Raw genomic sequence first — 22111 nt, forward strand, 5'->3', positions numbered from 1 at the left:
GTGTTGAGAAAGGAGATTCTTGGGCAAAGGAGTGTTCTCAACATTTTCCCATTGGTCTGAGCCCCCCAGGAAGCTCAGAAGATTCTGGTTTACGGTAGAATCTGGTGGTGTTTCTGGCCCTGTAGGTTTAGATGACCTGGGGGCAGGGGATGGGGAGAAGGAAGGAGAGAAGAAATTCTCCAAACACTTCCTTCTAAGTGCCAGAAGTCTCACGAGATTAAGCTATCAGGGTCATAAAAGGGAGCTTAATCCAGTGAGACTAAGGGATTAAGGGAGAATGAGGGGCCCCAGGAGATCTTCAAAAGGTCTTATCTGCTGCCCCAAACCTTCTCTGGAAGTCACCGGCACGAGGCACGTCTGGGGCTGAGGGGTGCTAATTGCTAACTCAAATTCCAATCACAGTTCTGCTTGGTTTAAGTGATAGGCCCCAAATGAACCATTTGACCCAAGGAGAGCCGAATCTGCCCATGGAGACCACCCAAATTTATTTCAGGGACTGTGTCAATGCTGGGGTTTGGGATACAGGTGGAGAAGAAACGGAATGAACCCCATCCGCTTAGTCCTCACAGCCATATAAGGTAAATACCACCTTCTTCACTAGCCAGATGGGGAATCTGAAGAAGACAGCGTTTAAGTCACTTACCCAAAGTCACACAGTTCCACGTGGCACATTCTAAGCTCTGTCCACTTCCTAGTGGGCAAGAGTGATGCAGGGGCTGTAGGGGAACAGGGTTGGAGCCGGTTGCTAAGATATCCTGGTCTCAAGGTCCTCCTGTATGTAAATTCTGACTCAGCTCCTACAATTAGCACGTACTCAGGGGTATTAGCTATTGTTTTTATTATGATCACATAGCTGGAGCATCTTATTGACACTGGCTCAGGACATCAACGCTAAAGGAGCCTTTTAAAGATCTTTTTGTAATTCTGCTGTCTTGATACCCCCAACTCGGGCAGTGGTTTCGGCATGAATGAAACACGGAACAGTTACCCCCTCCCCCAAGCAGGGATCCGAGGGCTTTGAACGCGCGGCCTTCCGGCTGCCGCGGGCCCCGGGTAATTTTCCCAAGCTGGGTAGGGGCCCTTAGGGACACCTTCAGTTCCCTTCTGCTCCCCACACGCCCCAGTCCACAGGGTTAGAGGCCGGCGGGGCTCAGAGCCCCTCTTCCCCTGCCGGCGTGTCCACCCGCAGCGGGATCTCCAGAAGCCCAGGCGGGCGCGGGTGGCGCAGGGGCGCCCAGCAGGAGGAGGGGGTGGGGTGCGGGAGCCGGGGTGGGGGTCGGGGGCAGCTAGCGGGAAAAGCAGAAGGTTGGAGGGGGTGCCAAGCTCACTAGGGTGCCTGGGATGCGGTGGGGTGCAGGGAACAGGAAGAGTAGGGGGTAGGGGTGCTGGGCGGGTCCCCGGCGGGTCACGTGGTGAGTCAGCCGGCGCGGGGCGGGGCCGGCGCGGTAAATAGGAGCCGGGGCGGCCCGGGACCTGCGGAGGCTGCTTCGGCACCGGCACCGGCACCGACTCGGTGCGTCCTTCCCGGCTGCAGGCCCAGGCTCTAGGCGGCGGAGCTCGGTGAGTCGGGGTGGGCGGCGGGTGGGGGCGCGGGCGCAGCGCCACCCCGGCGGAAGTGACCTTGGCAGGGGATGAGAAGGCGAGCCCCGTGCGCCCCTGTCGGGCCCACTCGGCGGCTCCCGCGACCCGCGGGGTCGGGGGACCCTCAGGCGATCACAACCGGGCCAGCAGGGATGGCGGCCGCGCACTGCTAAGAGGTCTCCCTGGTGAGAAAAGCAGAAAACCACCCGATCGCCAGCAGCCGGGGTCCCAGCCCCCATCCGGCCGGGAAGCTCGCTCGGGCCGCTTCTAGGGCTGTGTTCTGGTCTCGGGCGGGCTCGTGCGGACCCCACGATCCTCCTGTCCCCAGGCCTGGCCCGGGAGGCAGCCGGGCGGGGCCCGGCAGTTTGCAGGGGTGGTTCGAGGGAGGAGCCTGCGAGGAATGGCTTGGCTCGGATCCCGGCGACTTTCAGCTAGAATCTGGCTACCTGGCGCCTTGTGGGTTTCTGGGCCTCAGTTTCCCTAGCAAACTTCTGAAATAATAGTATCTACCTGCATATGTTTTAGGTATTTTCTAATACTAGATGGTTGCCTGAGCAACTTTCTGCACACAATCAGACAATTTAGGACCCCAGAAGACGGAAAGCTGAAAACAGGAATCTGGGACTGGGTGGATAGGGCTGGAAACCACATGAAAAGAAATCCACAGAGGAGGATAGAAGACTATAGGATCCCAGTCCACCTCGCCCTGGGAGGGGTAAGGCCACTCTTACCCCTTGACTGGGCACCTCAGGCCCAGGGTGGAGTGGGCAAGGGAAAAGCAGGGCCGAGTTCCTGGGGGGCATCAGCTCTTTCTTCAGTTAAGGACTCTGCAGTCCTGGGAGAGGGAACATTTAGGGAGCATTGTGGAGTGGCTTAGTTTGAGGGGCTCAACCAGCAAGCAGTCCAGGTAGGTATGACTGTGATTTGCCTTCTTTGTGGGCCTTGGTCAGCCCCTTCCCTGGGCACCGAGGAGACCAGCAGGAGCAGGGAGGACAGCAGCCCAGGGCCCCATATCCCACTGCCCAGCCCCCTAGAAACCCTCATGGTGGGAGGGGGCCTAACCCCTTTTGTTACCTTGGGAAACCCCATCCCCAAGTGCCTTCACTCTGAGGTGAAGGCTGCTGAGATCCATTCATCTAGATGAGTCTCTCCAGGAAGCCTGAGTGAGAAGGTGAAAGGCTTGGAAGGGTGTCTGGCTTGGCCAAGGCCACTTTTCTTTTCTTCCATGAAGTCCTTACAGTAACAGAGACTTGTTTCCTGTTGGCACTGGTGATGGTGAGCAAGGGCCCTTGAGCATGAGAAAGGAGGCTGGGCGGGCCCCACCCTGTGGGGCTTTCCCAAAGAGAGAGTTGAAGACACCCTGGAGAAAGGTTCTGCTCAGACATTTTCTGGGCATTTGTCTGAGAGCTGGGGTGATGCCCGGTGGAAAGGTGCAGATTCCTCATCTGGGGGCTTCCCAGGCCTGACCCAGCCCAGCTGCAGCGACTCCTCCCGTGATGCAGGGTCTGGACAACCCTGTTTCCTATCGGGTCAGAGGTAGAGAGTGGAAGCTTTATGGCTCCAGGAAAAACCTGCCCATGTACTGCTGACTCTGCAGCTTGCACTGAGGCCTGTGGTTCTTTCCCAAGTGCTAAGCCAGGGAGGTGGAGTAGGAAGTTGCCCACCTTTTAGGGGTGACAGATGCTTTGTGTGACTAGTGGCAGCTGGACTGAGAAGTGAAGGGACAGCATGTTAGGTGAGCCTTGATATGTCTGCTGGGTGATTTTTTTAAAATGAGGACTGAAATAATAGGGGGTGACGACTTAAAGTGTCTGCCACCTATTTTTGAGAGTTTGGCATAAGGAAAGTATGAGAAGTATATGAGGTAGAACTGTATGAAGTGGAAATTGTGAACATCAAGGATGGAAATTGGGCATTTTCACGGAGTCCAGCCTCACGGGTAGAGAGGTGAGGGGATTGGCAGTGAGTTGATGAAGCTGAGGCACACACAGGTTTGGTTGTGCTCGCTGGGCATCGGGAGGCAATGGGCAGGGTGCCCTGGGCCCGCGTTGGCATCTCTGCACTCTCTACATACACTCTAGGAGCCGCCTGAGGGAGGGAGATGAACCCTGCGTCCTTCCTTGGCTGTTCGTGTTCCTATTCTGCCCCAGTTTGGATAGGGAGGGGGACCTAGATCAAAGTCATCACAGGTCCAGACTTGAACCAGTCCCGTTTTTAACCTCAAGCCTCATCCTCACTCCCTTTCCTCAGCACCAGGGCCTCCAAGTCTCAGGCTTGTGTGTGAGTGGGTTCCCTCTCAGTCACAGCTTCCCTTTGTAGGAGAACGGGTTTGCGTTTCTTTGATCCACATTCAGTACCACTTGGCTTCTGGTCTTCCTAAGGGACATTGTAGCTCCTTTCTGCTCTTCTCTATGTAGTTCCCCTACACTTTTTTCTACTTTTAATACTTTGTATCAGTCCATGAACAATGTTATTAAAATTAGCGTTAACTTTAATTATATAGCATGTATCCTTTCCCACTGGTGTTTATCAGAGTTATTTATGTTGACAGAATTCTAGTTCATTCATTTTAAACACACAATGTATTTGTCTACTGAGGGACACTTCGGTGGTTTTTGCTTTTTCACTGTTGCTTACAGCGCTACATTAAATATCCATGGATCTATCTCTCAGACACTTTGCAAGAGTTTCTCCGGGGCAAAAGCAGGAGAAGTTGAATAATTGCTGGGTCATGATGGGTGTGTATCTTCCGTTTTGCGGGAAGAAAACGGAGTGCATGGAGGCGAAGTTTTACCAACCTGGATGCCCAACAGTGTTGAGAGTTCCTGTTCCTCCTATTTCCCGACACTGGATACTATCAGACTTTGATTTTTCTCAAGCGCTAGTTTCCCTTGCCTGTAAAACAAGAGCCTATACAAGACCTTTTCCAGTGTTACTGTTTAGTGAATGTTGGGTGCCAGGAAGAAGGGATGCTTGCTCTCTCAACTGCGTTATCTGACTCCCGCAGGCCAATAACTCATTTAGTCTGGTCATCAAGATAACCTAGCAAGATGGGGAGAGAGGACGTGGGGACAGATACATCCAAAATAGTAAACAGAATCAGCCTGGAGCACTCTGAAAACTCCTGCGTATTCTGCTGAGAGACCCGGGGGAGGCTGGGCTTCTCTGTGACTCTCTGACCTGCTGACCTGGTCTTGGGCAAAATGTGTGCGTGCACACACAAGTCACATGGCTCCCAGGCTTGCACAAGACCTGGGTAGGTGGTGCCAGCCAGTGGCTTTAGTCACTGCAGGATTGAGGCATTGTCCAGCCTCAGCCGGGAGCCATTCGCCATCCATTCTCAACCCACTTAACCCTGCGGCTCTTTGGGAGGTACTTGGTTCTGGTGGTCACCATAGCACGGCAAACCATCGTTTGAGTGCTTGTCACTGGCAGTTGGAGGATCATAATTTTTCATCCATATACTGGGACACTTTTGAGAATAAAAAGTTGCCCAGAGACAGCAACAGTTAACTGGCCTGTGGGTAGGGAGAGATGTGTATTCACCCCGCCAGTGAGTGAGGGGCTGTTTCCAAGTGGCAGTTCATTGCAAGGGCTTGGAGGCAGGCTGCGTGAAAAGCTCTTTGAAAAGGGGCATCTCTTTCTGTCTCCCAACAGCCTTGTGAGGTTAGTTTCTTTCCCTGGGACCTCAGGAGAGGAGACTGGGACTGAGCCGGAGAGATGAAGCCTTTCTGATACTCACTGTTGTGGTTCCACCGGCTCGGTCGCCCTGTTCCTATCTGGCAGGGAGACGTGATCTAGCCTGTGACCGAATCAGGGCGCTGCCGTGTCCCTGCAAGCTGCTGAAACATAGAGCACTAATCTCGTTTAAATATCCAAGGGTTTCTAAAAGCTTTGATAAAGTAGTTCCACGGGCCTTCAGCGTCCAGGCAGTATGCCCATTCTTATTCCATTTTCACTGATTGATTTTAGAGAGAGGGGCGGAGGGTGGGGGAGGAGCGAGAGCCACATCGATTTGTTGTTCCACTTGCTGATGCATTCATTGGTTGATTCTTGTCTGTGCCCTCAGCAGGCAGTATGCCCATTCTAGAAACCGAGACATGGTGGTGTGGTGCCCCCTTCAGCATTTCAGTAAGTTAGTTTCAGCTGGTGAACAGAAGCTTCCAGAACTTTCCAGAACTTTGTCTGAACTGTGTCTTGTTTCTCAACTGCACAACATCTTTGGACTGCTCGGGGACTTCCTGGGGTCCGTTGTGTTAAGCCTACGGTCATCATTTTCTTCTATTTGCAGGATGTGGGCTGTCGTGGCTGATCTTGAGCAGTGTTCCATTTGTGGGTGCTGCAGCTGCCGTTTCCAGGCACTGTGCGGGGGTAGCAACCCTGCCGAACCTGCTGGGAATTAGTCACTTACTGCAGACAGGTGGTTGGCAGGTGGGCAGCAGGGGGAGTGCCAGTGAGACGCTGGGGCAGTGGGGCCAGCGCACTGCCTCTCCCGGTTCCCCTGGAGCCTGCGGGGCTGATGAGCAGTGCTGCTGGTGGCCAACCACAGTGGATGGCTTTTCTGGGTCCCAGCACTTGCTATGGTTGGGGGGGGCGCTTCAGCTGCGGGAAACCAGGCTCTAGGGGATGGACAGCCGACCCGGTACCCGTATGTCCTCACAGCCCTGAGACAGGTGAGAGCTGGAAGCCCTTTCTGTTTTGTCTTGTTTTTCTAGTTTTAAAGATGATAAGCTAAGAAGCAGGTAACCATGTTTGCCTTAGGATCAAACCCATAAAACAGAAAAGACCAAATCAAAGGCTGTGATTCAGAGTCCAAAGGGAAAAGCCTTGGGTTTACTTCAGGGCCATTGGAGTGTATTTGCAGCCAAGGCACTTGTGTTGGGTCATCACGGTGCTGCCCCACACTGAGGTGTGTAACTGGACAAACAGATCGGGAGGGGAGGGATGGAGACCTGCCTCCTTTTGTTTTGTGTGTGTGCTGGCTTAGTCAGAAGTTCAAGAATCACAGCCATTAACGACAGCAAGAGGCAAGACCAGTCTTGGTGGAAGAGAGACTTACAGAGTTCTCTAGCAAGGTTTCACTAAATCTTCACATCCCACCACCTCTCCCCCTAATCAATTAGACATGTGTGCGCGCACACACACACACACATATATGGGGGGAATCTAATTTGTGGCTGTTGGCAGAGTACAGGCACTTGATGTTTTGGTCCTTTAGAACCAGCTGTGAAAGGTCAGCGATGTATGAACAGCAGCAGTGGACAAGGAAGAGCAAAGTCCTGGTTGTAGAACACTTGGGGGATATTCACTCATCTTTTTCTCTATTAGCCAGGAGATTGCAGCTGGCTCATTTGGAAAGTCTAGTTAGAGATGTCCTCTCTCATTAGATTCAGTACAGATTGAGAATGTAGTCAACTAGCCCTGGCCCGTGTAGCTCACTTGTTTGGAATGTCATCCCACAAACCAAAAGGTCTCGGGTTCGAGTCCTGTTCAGGGCACAGGCCTAGGTTGCAGGTTTGGTCCCTGGTTGGGGCATGTACTAGAGGCAGCCGATCGATGTTTCTTTCTCACATTGATGTTTCTCTCCCTCCCTTCCCCTCTCTATAAAATCAATAAACATGGCCTTGGGTGAGGATTAAAAAACAAAAAAGATTCCAGTTAACTTACAGGCTCTATAATCACCTTTTAAAAAGTGAAATCAAGGCAGGTGGCAGCCCAAACTGATTCTGTGTCCTTAGGGATGTCAGAACTCAGAGCCTCCTGTGGCATCAGCCGCTCCCCTCCTGTGTTCGTTCTCCCTCTTCCCAGAGTCCCAAGGTCCACATTAGTCCCAGGAAGGGCTTTGGGGCTTTCTGGGGACCAGTTCTCTCTGAGGGGAGGTAGAGAGGATCGCCTAGCCATAGGCCCTTTTGTTCACAGGACAATCTACAGAACTTCTGTGGGATGTGCTTTCATGTAAACTGGCAAGTGTTACAGGGGTTTGGAGAGAAAGGAAATGAGAGAACCCCTCCACCACCCCTTTTAGCCAGATATTACCTTGGCTAAAAGGTAAAGGGGAGGCAGGATGTTATGAAATCCCAGGTCTATGCAGTTAGCCCTGCTGACCAAGGACCAGAACTAACATCTGCCCCGAACTTCCCTCCACCACCCACACCCCGCAAGGCAGTGCCGTGACTTGCAGTGCTCTCGTCCTGTTTGGGCCCCTCTCTCTCAGGAAGTAAGAACTTTCTGTTCATTCTCTCCTGTGATTAAGGGGAAAATGCACAGAATTGAGAAATAAAAGAGAAGTATGTGCCAAAAGGAGGGGAAGTGAAAGCTCTTCTGCTTAGTGCCAAGGCCATGGGACCCGCGAACCGCTTGGTAACAGCACAGCCTGTTGTTTCCACCACGTGCATGTAGTTTGTCCCGTGTTCATGATGTGCGCACATGTGGGGAAAAGGAGAACTGTCTGGTGCTCAAGAAAATGGCATCCCCACTGCTATCTTTGTCCCCTCGGGACCGAGGATGGACTTAGTATTCTTTGAGCCCTCCATAATCTCTACCCTCAAAATGGAAGCCTGTTGGGGGGTTAGTTAAGGTTAACATCTCATTTTTAACTCAAATTCTTCCTTGTGACGTGGCGGCATTTTGGACAGGTTTGGAGTGGACCGGAGTTCTCCGGCATAGGTGAGAGGTAGAGGTGAGAAAGAAGAGGAAGGGAAGGCAGAAGGGTGTCGACTTGGACCTGGAAGCTGAGCGGCCCCAGTGAGCAGTCCTGCGCTGCCTCCTGACCGCAGAGCAGCCTGCAGCAGGGCCTGCCCGCCCTCGTTTCCCTCTGGACTTCTGCCCGGAGGAACCAGGGCTGTGAGCTCCCTGTTGTTACAGGCAGTGAAACTGAGGCTCAGTGCAGGTTGGCACTCAAGGCTGCAGTCAGTGAGTTGGAAGAGGTGAGATCTGAATCCAGGTCTCCTGACCCCGAGTCCCATGCTCATCCTCACTGCTGGCTGAGGCGGCTCTTGGCCCCGACTTGAAGCCCAGCCCAGACACTCTCCCATGATGCCGCGGCGCTGCGCCTGGGAAGCTGGGGCTAAAGGAAGAGCTTCCTCAGTCCGGATGGGCTGTGAGTCGGTGGGTCACAGGTCCGTAGTTCACTGGAGGGTCCTGGTTCTCCACTGAGGGGATAGGGAGGGAGAATGAAGTTGGCAGGAAATGAGGAGGGCCTGTGGAACCAAAAGAAAAGCAGGGTGTGTGCATGAAAGGCTCTGGTGCTGTTGAGGCAGGGGTCTGGTGGGACTCGGGGCTCAGGCTAGGGGCCGGCCATGCAGTTGTCTGTGCAGGAGCTGAGAGCCATCTGGCAGGTGGGAGGTGCCCATGTCTCTCCCACCAGTGAACCACAGAAACCTCATTTTAAAATCTGAGTTGCCATGGAAGTGCCTTCATTCTCCACCTGCTTATGATTTGGCATCTCAGCAGATGGCTGAGCACCCAGGGGGCACGCCGGGACACTCCTGTTGACGTTTAGGGAGCTTTGCACTGGAACTGCCCTCTGCACGAGGTTCTCCTATCTTGGAAAAATGTTAAGATGCCAAGTGTAAGGCAGAGGGTGTCAATAAAAAGACATGAACCTGACTGCTTTGCTCCCCAGATGGCTCTTTACCCCTTTTGCCATGTGAGGACACAGGAAGACAGTCCCTTAACAGTTTGGAGGGTGCGTGGGTCCCTGGCACGTGGTCATATGAATGGCAGCTTCCCTGTGAGTCACTGAAAGGGGGAAGGTTAAGTGTTTTGAGCGGAGAGTTGGTAGGGAGGAAGCCTCAGTGGGCGGCTGGGAAGGTGACTGTAAGTGCATGTGGGGGCTGGTTGAAACCAGTGTGCTTTCGCCAGGTGGATGGCACCGGATCTTCAGTGGCCCTCACTGTCTTTCCTGAAAACACAGCTTCAAATATAGTATGTTCACTTTTTAAAATAAAAATATATAGTGAAGCCCTGGCTGGTGTAGCTCAGTAGATTGAGCGCGGGTCTGTGAACCAAACAATTGTGATTCAATTCCCAGTCAGGGCACATGCCTGGGTTGCAGGCCAGTTCCCAATGGGGAATGCATGAGAGGCAACCATACACTGATATTTCTCTCCCTCTCTCTCCTTCCCTTCCCCTCTAAAGATAAATAAATAAAATCTTTTAAAAAAAAAAATATATATATATAGTGAAAAGTAAGGGGAACTTTGCAGTTACTGCTTTTGTGTGTTTTTCTTGACATTTTACACATAGTGACAGGAATATACTTGTACGTTGCTTACTGGGTTCACAAGCTTAGCATGACTCACCTGCGAGAAGGTCTTGGGTGTGTTTACTTTGTAGGTCCAGTGAGGCAATGTGATTCATTTCAACCAGTTCGTCTCTGAAGCAGCTGCTTTGTATCCAGCCATTTCACAGCTGGTTATAACTGAACAGTTACTCTGTTATCCGACACTTGCTTGGTTTCTGGTCTTCTGCTAACACAGAGACGTCAGGGGACATCCGTGACCCAGTATGTTTGCCTTGCGCGGCTGGTAGCATAAATTTCGAAAGTCAGATCGCGGAGTCAGAGGACACGCAGATTAAAAAGCCAATAGAGGCGGTGGGGTAGGCCTCTGTGTGTGGCCCCTACCAGGGGGCAGTGTGACATGTCTGCTTCCCCACATCTGACCCCTGCCCAGAACTATCAAGATGTCCTGCCTTTGCCACTCTGGTGGAAGATGAATATCGCCTTAATTTTATCTGTGTCTGCCTGTGGTTGAGCATCTTTTAATGTCTGTGTTGGCCATTTGTAGTTCTAATTCTGTAAATTCACTGTGCGTGTCCTTTTGTCATTTTTCTCTTCCACTGACTCTTCTAATTTTAAGAGCCCTTTGCAGGCTAAGGAAACAGCACCTTAAGTATATGGAAGCCTTAAGTATACACCACTTTTTGTTGTTCTAGAAAAGAGGTTTTATTTTTATGTAATCAGACATTTTCCCTTTATGCTTCTGCTTTATGTCAGTCTTAGGCATTCCTCACTCCAATATTACATTTTTTAAGTGCATTTATTTTCTTCGTACAACTTCGGTGTTTTTATTCAAGATCTTTGTTCCCTTTTGTGTGTGTAAGGGATCAAGTGTAAAGAGTCAGCCTTGCTTGTTTTTTTCTTCAAAGTGCGTAGCCAGTTGTGTAAGCCCCATCTACTGAAACACACGTAGTTTGCTCGCTCGCCTCTCCCACACGCACTGGATGCCCACGCGGGGTATGCATTTGAGTGGACTGTGTCTGCTCTGTTGATGGGACTGTGTCAGCCTCAAGGCGGGGCGGGGGGGGTGTTGTAATACACTTACTACCCCGAGGGCCAGGCCTCCTCCCTTGCTTTTTTCCACAACTGTCTTCCTCTTTTTTTTTTTTTCTTTCTATCCTTATGCATTTATTCTTCCAGATGAATTGCTGCTTCAGCAACGACTAGGTTTAAACATTCCCTCAAATACAATGCGCTGTGTGGGAGGCGGCGTGTTAAGTGCTGTCACCTAGGTCATATCATCTTCATGTCCCCTTCACAGGGATTCTCCCAACACACACATGCCCACGGGCCCCACCAGTGGGTACCTCACAAGGCCTGGCCGTGGCGTGGCGCCAGGACGCACTTCTTGTTTTCACAGAGCTGTGGCCTGAGCGTGGTTCAGGGGCTGAATTGCAGTCTCTGACGTCCTGGATCCCAGGGCGGTGGCTGCGAGGTGGCGGTTTCCCCTCCTGGGAGGGCCCGTCTCTGGGACTGGAAACCGAGCCCTTGGCCAACTGGAAAAACCAGAGAAAATCCCAGGAGGCTGGCGCCACCAGCCAAACCAGCTCTGCTTCCCTGGCTCTTCCAAGACTGGCACATGCCAGCCTCAGCTTGGCTTCTGTTTTGCTTGTTTTATATCCAAAACATGGCTTCTAAAGTTTATTTTGTTTTGCATTTTTTTAAATCCACTTGCAACATGATCACAGGGACAGACTTTACTCTTTCAGGGCACTAACTTGGGAAGTCTCAACATTGCCCACAGGTCCAGGGGGAGGAGGATTGGCGATAACAGAGAGGGCACTCAGTTTAGCCTGGAGATGCAGATGTCCTCATTGGTGCGGGACAGGCGCATTGATGCTGCCTGTTGCCTGGGCCCTGGGGTTTTCGTAGACAGCAGGTCAGCCTGGACTGGTCCTCACAGCTGTCAAGGTAGTCTGGGCCACAAACCACCCGTCCAGGGAGACAGCACTCAGCTGCTCAGAGGCCTTTCTGCAGGAGAAGCACACGTGGTCTGGTTTAGTCCATTCGGCTGCTCCAGCAGAACCCCACAGACTGGGTGACTTACAAACAGCCATGATTTCTCACACTCTGGAGGCTGGAAATCCATGGTCAGGGCACCAGCATGCCTGTGAGGGCACATTTCCCGGTCACAGACTCCTCGATGTGTCTTCCTGTGGTGGAAGGCTTGAGGGATCTCTCTGGGGTCTCTTTTATGAGGACATGAATCCCATTTATGAGGGCTCTACCCTCATGACCGCATCACCTCCCCAAGGCCCCACCTTCTAACCCCCTAGCCTTGAGGGGTAGGATTCCAACAGGAATTTGGGGGAAGCAAGCATTTGGGCCACAGCATGGTCTTATGTGCCACAGCCACAGGTTGGGACTGAGACCAGGCCCAGGAGCTTGCAGGCACATAGGTCCTCAAGGGTTCTCTGTCGCCACATCCAGGCTTGACTAAAGAGGAAACTGGGGGGCAGAAGGAAGGCAAGTGGCAGCCAGGACAGAAGCATGGGTCTTTTTTGCCCACTGGCCTGTTCCTGGCCCCAGGCCCACGCTGGCAGAGGGGGCGCCCTTGTTGCGTGTCGAGCACGTGAATTGAGTGAAGGAAGAGCAGCCTCTCACGCCTTGGGTCCTTTCCTTTCTAGGTGCATCTAGAATCCAGCTTCCAAAATGTGGCAGCTCCTGGCCACCCTCGGCTGCCTGGCAGTGCTGACCAGTGCACGGAGCAGGCTCGAGTTCCAGTCCCTGTCGGATGAGCTGGTCCACTACGTTAATAAGCGGAACACCACCTGGAAGGTGGGCTGCGGGGCTGCCTCCTGCATGTTTCCCGTCCACGGGCCGTCGTGTCAGTCTGGGCACTCTGACTCCCAGCAGAGGGGGCTGCGGCTGCGGCCCGAGAGAGGGCTGAAAGTCTGATCCAGAGTCACAGCTGCCCAAGACCATGCCCACCTCCTCCCTGCCCCCTCCCGTGCCCGTGTGTGTGTTGCCCATGTGTGAGGAGGGGCGTGGGAGTAAACAAGCTCTGGAAGTGTCCCTAGCTGGGTAACCTGTGAGCTCCACCAGAGTAGGTGTTATGGCTCATCCACACTAGCAGGTCCTTGATTCTCTTCTGCCCAGTCCTAAGGCCTGGGAATTTGGGAACCAAGAATGAGGAAGAGGACATGCTCGGGGCTCCGGGCGTCTCTCTTGACACCAAAAAGAAGAGGTACCCACTGCACTGAGTGTTGCACGCTACCCACCAGGTCCCTCTGGGCAGGCCTTGGCCTGCTTTGCTGGGTGCCCATCTTAGTCTGTTCAGGCCACGACCACACAGTGCCATACGCTGGGTAGCTTATAAACAGAACCTCTTTGCTGATAGTTCTGGAGGCTGGAGGTGTAGGGTCAGGGTACCAGCATGGTCAGGTTCTAGTGGGGGCCCTCTTCCAGGTTGCAGATGGCTGGCTTCTCTCTGTCTTCACTTGGTGGGAGGGGCATCTTAGAGTCTCCTTTAAAAGGGCACTCACCCCCTTCCTGAAGATTCCAACCTTATGACCTAAGCACCTTCCAGGAGTGCACCTCCCGATACCATCCCACTGCAGGATAGGTTTCACCATGAATTTGGGGGGAACTTGGTCTGTAGCAGGAAATTGGCCCCCTTGCTCTGCTGAGCTGGAAGGGACCCCTGGCCTTGTCAGGGCTTGAATGAGGGCGGCGTGCCTACCCTCACACGCCATGTCCCTGGACACACCGCTCTGCTGGCGGGTGACCGTTGTGATCGGGCTCTCTTCCAGGCTGGACACAACTTCTACAACGTGCACCCGAGCTACGTGAAGAAGCTGTGTGGTACCAAACTGGGCGGGCCCAAGCTGCCCCAGAGGTGAGAGCCCACCCCCTAGGGTGTGAGGAGCTGGTGTGTGTGTTTGGGACAGTGGGCAGGAGGGAGGAGAGAAGGCCTCCCTGGCATTAGCCCTGCTCGCTTCTCCCAGAGACCCTGCTCGAGGGGCAGGGTTCAGCACCAAGTACCACTGTTTGTCGTGCTTCTGCAGGCGAAAGGTCCCGAGTCTGGGGTGCCGCTGTCTGGATAGGCCTGATCTTGAATGAGGAAAATCTAGGAAAAGCCCTGTGATCGGCCATTCAAATTTTGTTTTTCTAGAACATTTTGGGCATTTTCGTGTAGACATTATTATTCTCATAGGAAGCATTAGAAGAACCTTACAGGGAGGATGGGCTAGTGAAGGTGAGGGACATCACACATGGGGGACATCCCACGGTGGTGACAATATTAACAATGATGTGAGCAGACATTTTTGATGGGGCGTAGGGTGGGGGAAGCAAGAAACACAGTTGTCTGGACCCTGCGTTTAAAACTCTAGAAAAATAGGGCCCTGGCTGGCGTAGCTCAGTGGATTGAGCGCGGGCCTGCGAATCAGACGATCGAGGTTCGATTCCCAGCCAGGGCACATGCCTGGGTTGCAGGCCGGTTCCTTGCAGGCTAACTACCAGCAGGGGACGCACAAAAAGGCAACCATACAGTGATGTTTCTCTCCCTCTCTCCTTCCCATCTAAAGATATATAAATAAATAAAATCTTAAAAAAAAAGATTCCTTATTCAATTATATCTGCAAAGACCCTTTAATAAAAAAACTAAAAAATAAAAAAGAATCTTTAAAACTCTAGAAAAATATTCATAAAATTAGTCTAAAAAGAAGCCTATGGAATGATAAGGTGTGTTAAGCAGTAGAATTAAGTTTTGTTTTCTAAAATTTTAAGGGGATGCCCTGGCTGGATGTCTTAGTTGGTTGCAGCATCATCCTGTACACCTTAATGTTGTGGGTTCGATTCCCAGTCAGGGCACATACCTGGGTTCTGGGTTTGATCCCCACTGGGGGCACATACGGGAGGTAGTCTGTTGAAGTTTCTCTTGCCACCTGATTCTCCCTCTTCCTCCCCCTCCCTTCCTCTCTCTCCTTCCTTCCCTCCTTTCCCCTCTCTCTAAAATCAGTAAATACATATCCTCAGGTGAGGATTATAAAAAATTTCAAATTCCAAGGGGACATCCCTCTTCCGCATGTCGTGGGCCTCACTCCCTTTCTAGGTGACAGTCCGCTGTCAGCTGGCCTTGGTAGGGTGGGCAGCACAGATGGTAAGGTGCAAGCTTTTAATGGAGACCTTCCTTCATCCAGAGTTTCGTTCGCTGGGGACATCGCTCTCCCCGAAAACTTCGATGCTCGAGAACAGTGGCCGCAGTGCCCAACCATCAAGGAGATCAGAGACCAGGGCTCCTGCGGCTCCTGCTGGGTGAGGCCCTGCTGGCTGGGGGTGGCTGGAGCAAGCGGTGGGGGTGGTCTGGGAATGGCCAGGAGAGTTGGGAGTGGACCAACTGTGACTAGGCACAATACGAAACCTTCCTGAGTCTCAGTCTTCACCAATATGAGCGTAGTCAAGATCCCTCCGACCGTGAGTTGTTGCAAAGACGGGGTGGAAGGAAGAATGTGCGAGGCGCCCCGCACAGGGCACGGCCGGTGTGTGGGATGTGAGATATGTTTATTTCCCCGTCTGACACGCTGTGCTGGTCTGTCAGCAGATAGCCTTAGTTTTGACTTCTGCTCGGCGTCATGGAGACTCAGCCATTCTGAATCAGTGAGCTGCCTTAATTTTGTTTGTTGTTTTAACTGTGGTAAAACAATATACACTGAAGCGTCTTCATCATTCTCAGGTGCACGGACGGTTCAGTGGCATTAAGAACATTCCCATTGTGTAGGCACCACTGCTGACCACGCACCCACAGAGCTTTTCTCATGTTCTCAAACCAAACTGCTGTCTCCCTAAACTCTGTCCCCATCTGCCTGCCCCTCGGCCCCCAGCAGCTGCCCTTGTGTTTTCTGTCTCTGTGACTTAGATCAGTCTGGCTACCTCGTAGGAGGGAAACCATAGAATATTTGTCCTTTGCACGAGCTGCGTTTTACATTAAAAATCAAAACTGTGCCCTGGCTGGTGTAGCTCAGTGGATTGAGCACAGGCCTGCGAACCAGAGGATCGCGGTTCGATTCTCAGTCAGGGTACATGCCTGGGTTGCAGGCCGGTTCCCTGCAGGCCAACTCCCAGCAGGGGATGCACGAAAGGCAACCATACATTGATGTTTCTCTCCCTCTCTCCTTCCCCTCTAAAGATAAATAAATAAATAAAATATTTTAAAAAAAAATCAAAACTGCATGTTTCAGAAATGAAGGGTGTGCTGAGGTGCCCACTGTGGTGCTTCAGGGTGGTGGCTGGGGGCGCCCCACAGCCCAGGAGTTGGGCTCACCTGAGTGGGGCTCGTTTCTCTAGGCATTTGGGGCTGTGGAAGCCATTTCTGACCGGATCTGCATCCTCAGCAATGGGCTTCAGAACGTGGAGGTGTCTGCCGAGGACCTGCTCACCTGCTGTGGCTTCCAGTGTGGGGAGGGGTGAGTCTCAGGGGGCCCAGGCTCCGGGAATGGTACCGGGGAGGCCTGGCCTGAGGCCTCCTCCGGGGCGGGGGGCGGGGGTGGAGGGGTGGTGGTGACTGAGGCCCCCGGCATAGGAGTGGTGCTCCTTTAGGACAGATGGTGGTAGAGCATGGCTGCTGCTTTCTGGAAGGTTCTTGAAACCAGATTGGCCCCGCAGGGACCAATGGACAGACTGGCCCACTGTGGACGGTGGGTTCTGGGTACAACAGATGGGCTCAGGACGTGCAGTTAAATTTCTGATCTCATGATCTGGTTTTGTCCCCCTTGTTCCTTTTTCCTGCCAAGAAAGTGCCTCGGGCCTTTTTCCTTGTCTGTGATTGAGAGTAAAGGTTCCCCAGGTTGGTCACAGTGCCTTGGTGCTGCCCACTTAAAAACAACATCATCAAAAACGCCTTGTGTCCAGGCCTTACCGTGTTCAAGTTAGAACTTCTGGCACTGGTGTCTTTTTAGGGACCCCAGAGAATTCTCTGGGCTGCCTGAGTGACAGTCCCTGTGGTAGAAAGGACACAACCTGGTTTGGTGGGGACAAGAATGTGAGAGTCCTTCTCTCTTCTCAAGGGTTTTAATGGGCAGGGGTGGGGGGAACCTGGGTGATTCCCTGGAAGAAGGGACAGTCCAGGAGGATGGATTGGGGGGTCTCTCGGGATGTGGGAGAACCATAGGGCCTGCTGCTGAAGGCAGTGGTGGGCCCCCCAGAGAGTGGTCTAGCACCTCCGTCATAATGACTTTAACGAGTGGCTCTTTTCTTAGCTGTAATGGGGGCTTTCCCTCCGGTGCTTGGAACTTCTGGAAGAAACAAGGCCTGGTCTCTGGGGGCCTCTATGACTCCCATATAGGTGAGTGTCTGCCCTGAGTCCCTGCTTGGCCAGATGGGTTTTATAAGCAATCAATAATAATGGTTTCATTTTCCACCCTGAAGTGAAGGTTGAGGGTTAAGGGCAAGAGTGCCGGGCCAAAACACAGGGTAGAAAGACAAGCCCATCTCCTCAATGGCAGAATTCACAATGGGTGGGAGAACAGATCCAGGCTACAGCCTAGGTGGGTAACTACTGTCCCCGCCAGCCATCACCCCGGTCCTTTCTGGCATCCAGGGGCCTATGTAGGGGCTGCTGGCTGACACCCTTCTTTCTGCTTGGTGACAGGTTGCAGACCCTACTCCATCCCTCCCTGTGAGCACCATGTGAATGGCTCCCGGCCCCCGTGCTCAGGGGAGGGTGGGGACACCCCCAAGTGCAGCAAGATCTGTGAGCCAGGCTACAGCCCATCGTACAAAGAAGACAAACACTTCGGTAAGCGCGCCTGCCAGAGACCTGCTGACAGCCTTCCCCAGCCAAAGGGAGAGAGGCCAGGGCAGCTGAGTCTTAGAATCAGCCACCAGGTTGGAGAAAGGGAGGGCATTCATGCCTTGCTTGCGAACCTGCCATGTGTTCTGTATCCACCCTGAATTCCATCTCAGGAATGTTGCCTTCAAGTCAGACTCTCAAGAGTTGGAGGAGGGGTCCAGAGCCCTCTTTACAGGGGAGTGACGTGGCCAGGTCCCCCTGGGTCCTGCTGTGCCCTCCAAGGCCATGGTCTCCCGCTTCTCAGCTTCCAGATTCAGCTCCATCACTCCTCCCTTGGGGGTCCCTAATCACCACCACTGCCCCCATCCTCCTCAACCCCCCTCCAGGCCTGGCAGGTCCCTTAGTTGCTCAGTCTTAGCCTGGTGGCTCCCCGTGAATTACTGCATGATTGGCCGATTGGAGCTGTGGGAGGCACTCCTCACCCCACTTCCTGGTTCATTTGCCAGGATGCGACGCCTACAGTGTCCCCAGTGATGAGAAGGAGATCATGGCGGAGATCTACAAAAATGGCCCAGTGGAGGCGGCCTTCTCTGTGTATTCAGACTTCCTGCTGTACAAGTCTGGTGTGTATCGACCCCCGATGGCATCGTGGGCAGGGGGCGCGCACGGGAGGTCTGGGTTCAGGTGGGCCAACAGGGCTTGAGCAGAGGAGGAAGGCGGGGTGTGCAGGCGAAGGGCGGCGTCAGGCCTCCCCTCGCCTGGCTCTGCAGACCCCTCTGCAGCTGGCCCGATGCTCACAACTGCTGCTCTCAGCAGCTGCCCCTGCTCTGCTCTCTTGCACCTGTTTGCCTCGTCTGCATGTGCTATTCAGATCCCCTCTCCAAAGTGCTTCTATTAATACATGGCCAATCCCTGCTTGTGGCACTCATCCCTTCGCAGCCAGGTCAAGTATCATCCTGGGGAAGTCCTTCCTTGCCTCCCTGCAGCCCCGGGCCCCCGCCTTCATTCACCGCCATTGCTTTATCAGCTCATTCACCACAGTGTAACTGTAGGATTTGGGTGTCTGGACAGAGCGGCTCTCTTTGTCTTGGCAAAGCCCTAGCTTCATGCTGACCATCTAGTGGATGAGGAAGCAGGGAGCACCTGCTGTGTGCCACGTGGCACAGACCTTGGACTGTCCTCGGCCCAAGAACTGTCTGAGAAACCCCAGGTCCAGATGAGCGGTCTGGGCTGACCGCTTCTGTCTCATGTACATTCTGCTAGACTGAAAACTCCAAAGCTCTCAACTCTTATAGACAGGGTTTAGACAAAGGAAGATAATTCTGGAAAGCAAAAAAATATTTGTTACTAGATTTTTTTTTACTGTATTTTTTTCCCATTGCCTTGTAGTCCCTTATAGTCCACTCCCCCGAGAAAAAAATATATTTATAAAGCTGATAGTTCTTAACACAGTCCCCACCTGTGTTATAAAAGGCTGTATTTCCAGCTTGAGCAAGTGAACCACGAGGGGCAAGCTCGGTTGGAGCTCTTTGGCCAGCCTCTCTACTGTTGCCTCTCCAGGATGACCCCAGAGCAGCAATTTAACTCTTTCAGCCACAGAAGGCTTCCCCACCACCCCCACAGAAGGCTTATAATAAATAAAATGTTACGTGGAATTCCAGTTACGTGAAACAGATGATTGGTATTTTAACATTCTATTTCTTAAATTAGAATTTATAACTCTGGTTTTAAAAGCAACCAACAGGCATGTTTTGTTAGCTCCATTTTAATATTAACATACCTGTGTGTGTTGGTCTTTCAAAAATACATTTAAATAACTTGCTGCCTGTAGAATCCCATTTGAAGACAATGGCAGGCCTTTGGGACCTCCTGGGCCCTGTCCGCCCTGACTGGGGGCACCAGCTGAGTTGGGGGGATACTGTGAGAGATGGGGCAGTGGCTTGGTCTCAGCCTGAACTACTTTTCCTTTCTCAGGAGTGTACCAGCATGTCGCTGGAGAAATGGTGGGAGGTCACGCAGTTCGCATCCTGGGCTGGGGAGTGGAGAATGGCACCCCCTACTGGCTGGTTGGCAATTCCTGGAACACTGACTGGGGTGACAATGGTGAGTGGCTGCTCCCTTCCTGCTAAGCAGTAGGGTGTTAAGAGCCAGAACATAGTTGTCATCTTGTCTTCCTCTGCTCTGCCCACTGCAGAGCTCCAACCCTGGGCCTCAGGCCTAGCCGTGACCTTTCAGGTGTCCAGGTGCTAGGGCAGGGGCTTCCGTCTGCCACAAGGGCAGCTTCTGACCCTGGGAGGGGTGGCAGGGAGCTGGGCCCAGCTTCAGATGGCTGTGCCTGCCCATTCCCCTTGCACCAGCTGCAGTGACAGGACGCATAGGCCAAATGGGAGTAGCACCCAGCAGCCCCGTGATGTGGATGGAGCTGGGCCCCTGGGCAAACAGTGGACCCCTCGAGAGCGCCCTGCTGGTTTGGTGCTGGTTTGGGGTCTGTTCAGGGGCTACCTTGGTGACGTCGGGTCCCAGGTTTTTCAGGGATGAGTCTGAACATGTTGGCGAAAGCCAGCACTCAAGGCCCACTTTAAAGGTACCTTATTTTTGCTTTCTAGGTTTCTTTAAAATCCTGAGAGGCCGGGATCACTGTGGAATCGAATCAGAAATTGTGGCTGGGGTCCCATGCACGGAGCACTACTCAGAAAGGATCTAACCTGCTGTGGGCCCTTCCAGCCAGTCCTGGGCAGTTTTTCCCTACATGCAGCCAGTGGGCCTGGGGATGAGAAGAGGGATAGGAATGTCTTTTATTCTTTGAGTTCAAGTAGCAAACAAGAGATTGTACACAAGGCCTGAAGGGCTGGACTGGGCCAAACCTCGTGTCCACCACGAGGACTCNCATGCACGGAGCACTACTCAGAAAGGATCTAACCTGCTGTGGGCCCTTCCAGCCAGTCCTGGGCAGTTTTTCCCTACATGCAGCCAGTGGGCCTGGGGATGAGAAGAGGGATAGGAATGTCTTATTCTTTGAGTTCAAGTAGCAAACAAGAGATTGTACACAAGGCCTGAAGGGCTGGACTGGGCCAAACCTCGTGTCCACCACGAGGACTCTTCCAAGGAGACACCCCAAGGCCGGGCTACCTCCCAGCCGTTCGATGGACTGTTGCCACAATGCACTTAGACCACATAAGCCACTGCTGCAAGCAGAGCAGATCCTTCCCCAAGACTAATGCTGTTCTGGCTGTCGCTGCAACCTACCGCCACATCCTCCATCCTTCCCCATCTGTGCATCACCATGGAGCACCACAGACCTGAAGGGTTCGTAGACTTTCCAGGACGAAGGTCGATTTCTTAACAAGATAGCTTCCTGAAGGCCCCCCCCCCGCCCCCTCCCCGCCCATCAGCAGTGCTTCCAAGAGAGTAGTTTTCTAGATTCGGAAATAGGTCGAGAAGAAAATTGGTACTGCAGCCCTTTGCGGGGAAGCCTCTCCCCCAGGGCCCCTGCATCTGTCAGGCTTTGTAGTGTTGCTAACCTGCTCTGATCTTGTCCTTGGCATGATTCTTTTTAAATAGAAATTTTATTTTTTTGTGCACCTCAGCTGATCATGAGAGTGAGTCTTAACAGTTGGAAGAGCTGTGCTAGTTCTAGACCATCTCCTTAAACCCGGGTGGTCTTGATTTGACTGACCTACTGACCTCTGATATACAGTGAAAATAGTTAGGGAGAAACCAGCCCTTGTTTAAAAACCACTGCTTCCGCCCGCCTATTAAATCACAAGGAAAGGAATGACTGTGCCAATAAAAGGTTTCCTTCAATGTGAAGTGTGTGTGCAGGTGGGATCGCCGACTGCCTCTGTCTGCAGACCTGCAGCTGCCGCTGCCGGTCCTTGTCCCCCAGAAGAACCATGTTCTCATGGATCCAGAGGCTCTCAACTCCAATCAGGGCTGTCTTGCTAAGGGAGGGAAGGAAATAAACACAATTTTGGCTTCTCACTGCTCCAGCGTACTTTCCAACCACAGCTCCTGTCTATTTAGTTCCCTGTCATTCATCGACCCTTCTCTGAACACATCTCCACAGTGCGCCCAACATGTGATGAGCTCTGCCCCTGCTTCAAGTGCTAAGAACTTAGTTTCCGTATTTTCTTTTTAACCAACCACAAACCAGCAGACACCTAAGGTTTTCTACAGGTGTGGTGTGTTGGTGGTACCAACCCGTGTCCTGCTGGAGGACCAGCTTTCTGGTCCCCTCCGGTGCTGGGGTGGGGTGGAGGCAAGAGCCTGTGTGCCCTATTTGGAGTTCCCTCTGACTCAATTTACGCTGCTGGTTAATAACTTCCTTTGGATAGGCCTTGTTAAAGGACTACACGCCAACGAGGTCCACCAGTTCTTGGGGAACAGGAACCCATCTCCCTGGCCTGTGGATACAGGTTGCTTCCCTTCCCCAAAGGAGCTGGACTAGCTCTTCCCAAAATCACGCAGCACATGCCTTCTGCCACGACTCGGAACACCCTGTGCACAATGTAGGGAAA

General features: G+C 52.8%; 1 protein-coding gene and 1 long non-coding RNA gene across 4 annotated transcripts; one reads left to right on the top strand and one right to left on the bottom strand.

The window, feature by feature from the left end:
* Nucleotides 1–1442: 1442 nt before the first annotated feature.
* Nucleotides 1443–21571, top strand: CTSB (cathepsin B). Of its 3 annotated transcripts, XM_037042169.1 has the most exons (11): nucleotides 1443–1560; nucleotides 12490–12640; nucleotides 13615–13700; nucleotides 15007–15121; nucleotides 16151–16269; nucleotides 17062–17147; nucleotides 17454–17600; nucleotides 18101–18217; nucleotides 19569–19697; nucleotides 20201–20291; nucleotides 20507–21571. In XM_037042169.1, exons 2-11 carry the CDS (start codon nucleotides 12515–12517, stop codon nucleotides 20511–20513), a joined length of 1023 nt encoding a protein of 340 aa, XP_036898064.1. In that variant the 5' UTR covers nucleotides 1443–1560; nucleotides 12490–12514; the 3' UTR covers nucleotides 20514–21571. The 3 variants fall into 3 exon arrangements, with proteins under 3 accessions (XP_036898064.1, XP_036898063.1, XP_036898065.1); XM_037042168.1 differs by having other exon boundaries at nucleotides 20201–21571; XM_037042170.1 differs by lacking the exons at nucleotides 1443–1560; nucleotides 12490–12640; nucleotides 13615–13700; nucleotides 16151–16269 and having other exon boundaries at nucleotides 15048–15121; nucleotides 20201–21571.
* LOC118984317 (uncharacterized) lies at nucleotides 6226–16801 on the bottom strand. Its single transcript, XR_005065903.1, has 4 exons — nucleotides 16722–16801; nucleotides 15385–15392; nucleotides 6534–6540; nucleotides 6226–6236 (listed from the first exon to the last, which is right to left on the bottom strand). It is a non-coding gene; the product is annotated as an uncharacterized LOC118984317 (long non-coding RNA).
* Nucleotides 21572–22111: the final 540 nt, after the last annotated feature.

Source organism: Sturnira hondurensis, unplaced genomic scaffold (genome assembly GCF_014824575.4).
Source record: "Sturnira hondurensis isolate 20B ecotype Veracruz unplaced genomic scaffold, ASM1482457v3 Scaffold0003693, whole genome shotgun sequence".
In the NCBI taxonomy this organism is placed as follows: Eukaryota; Metazoa; Chordata; class Mammalia; order Chiroptera; family Phyllostomidae; genus Sturnira; species Sturnira hondurensis.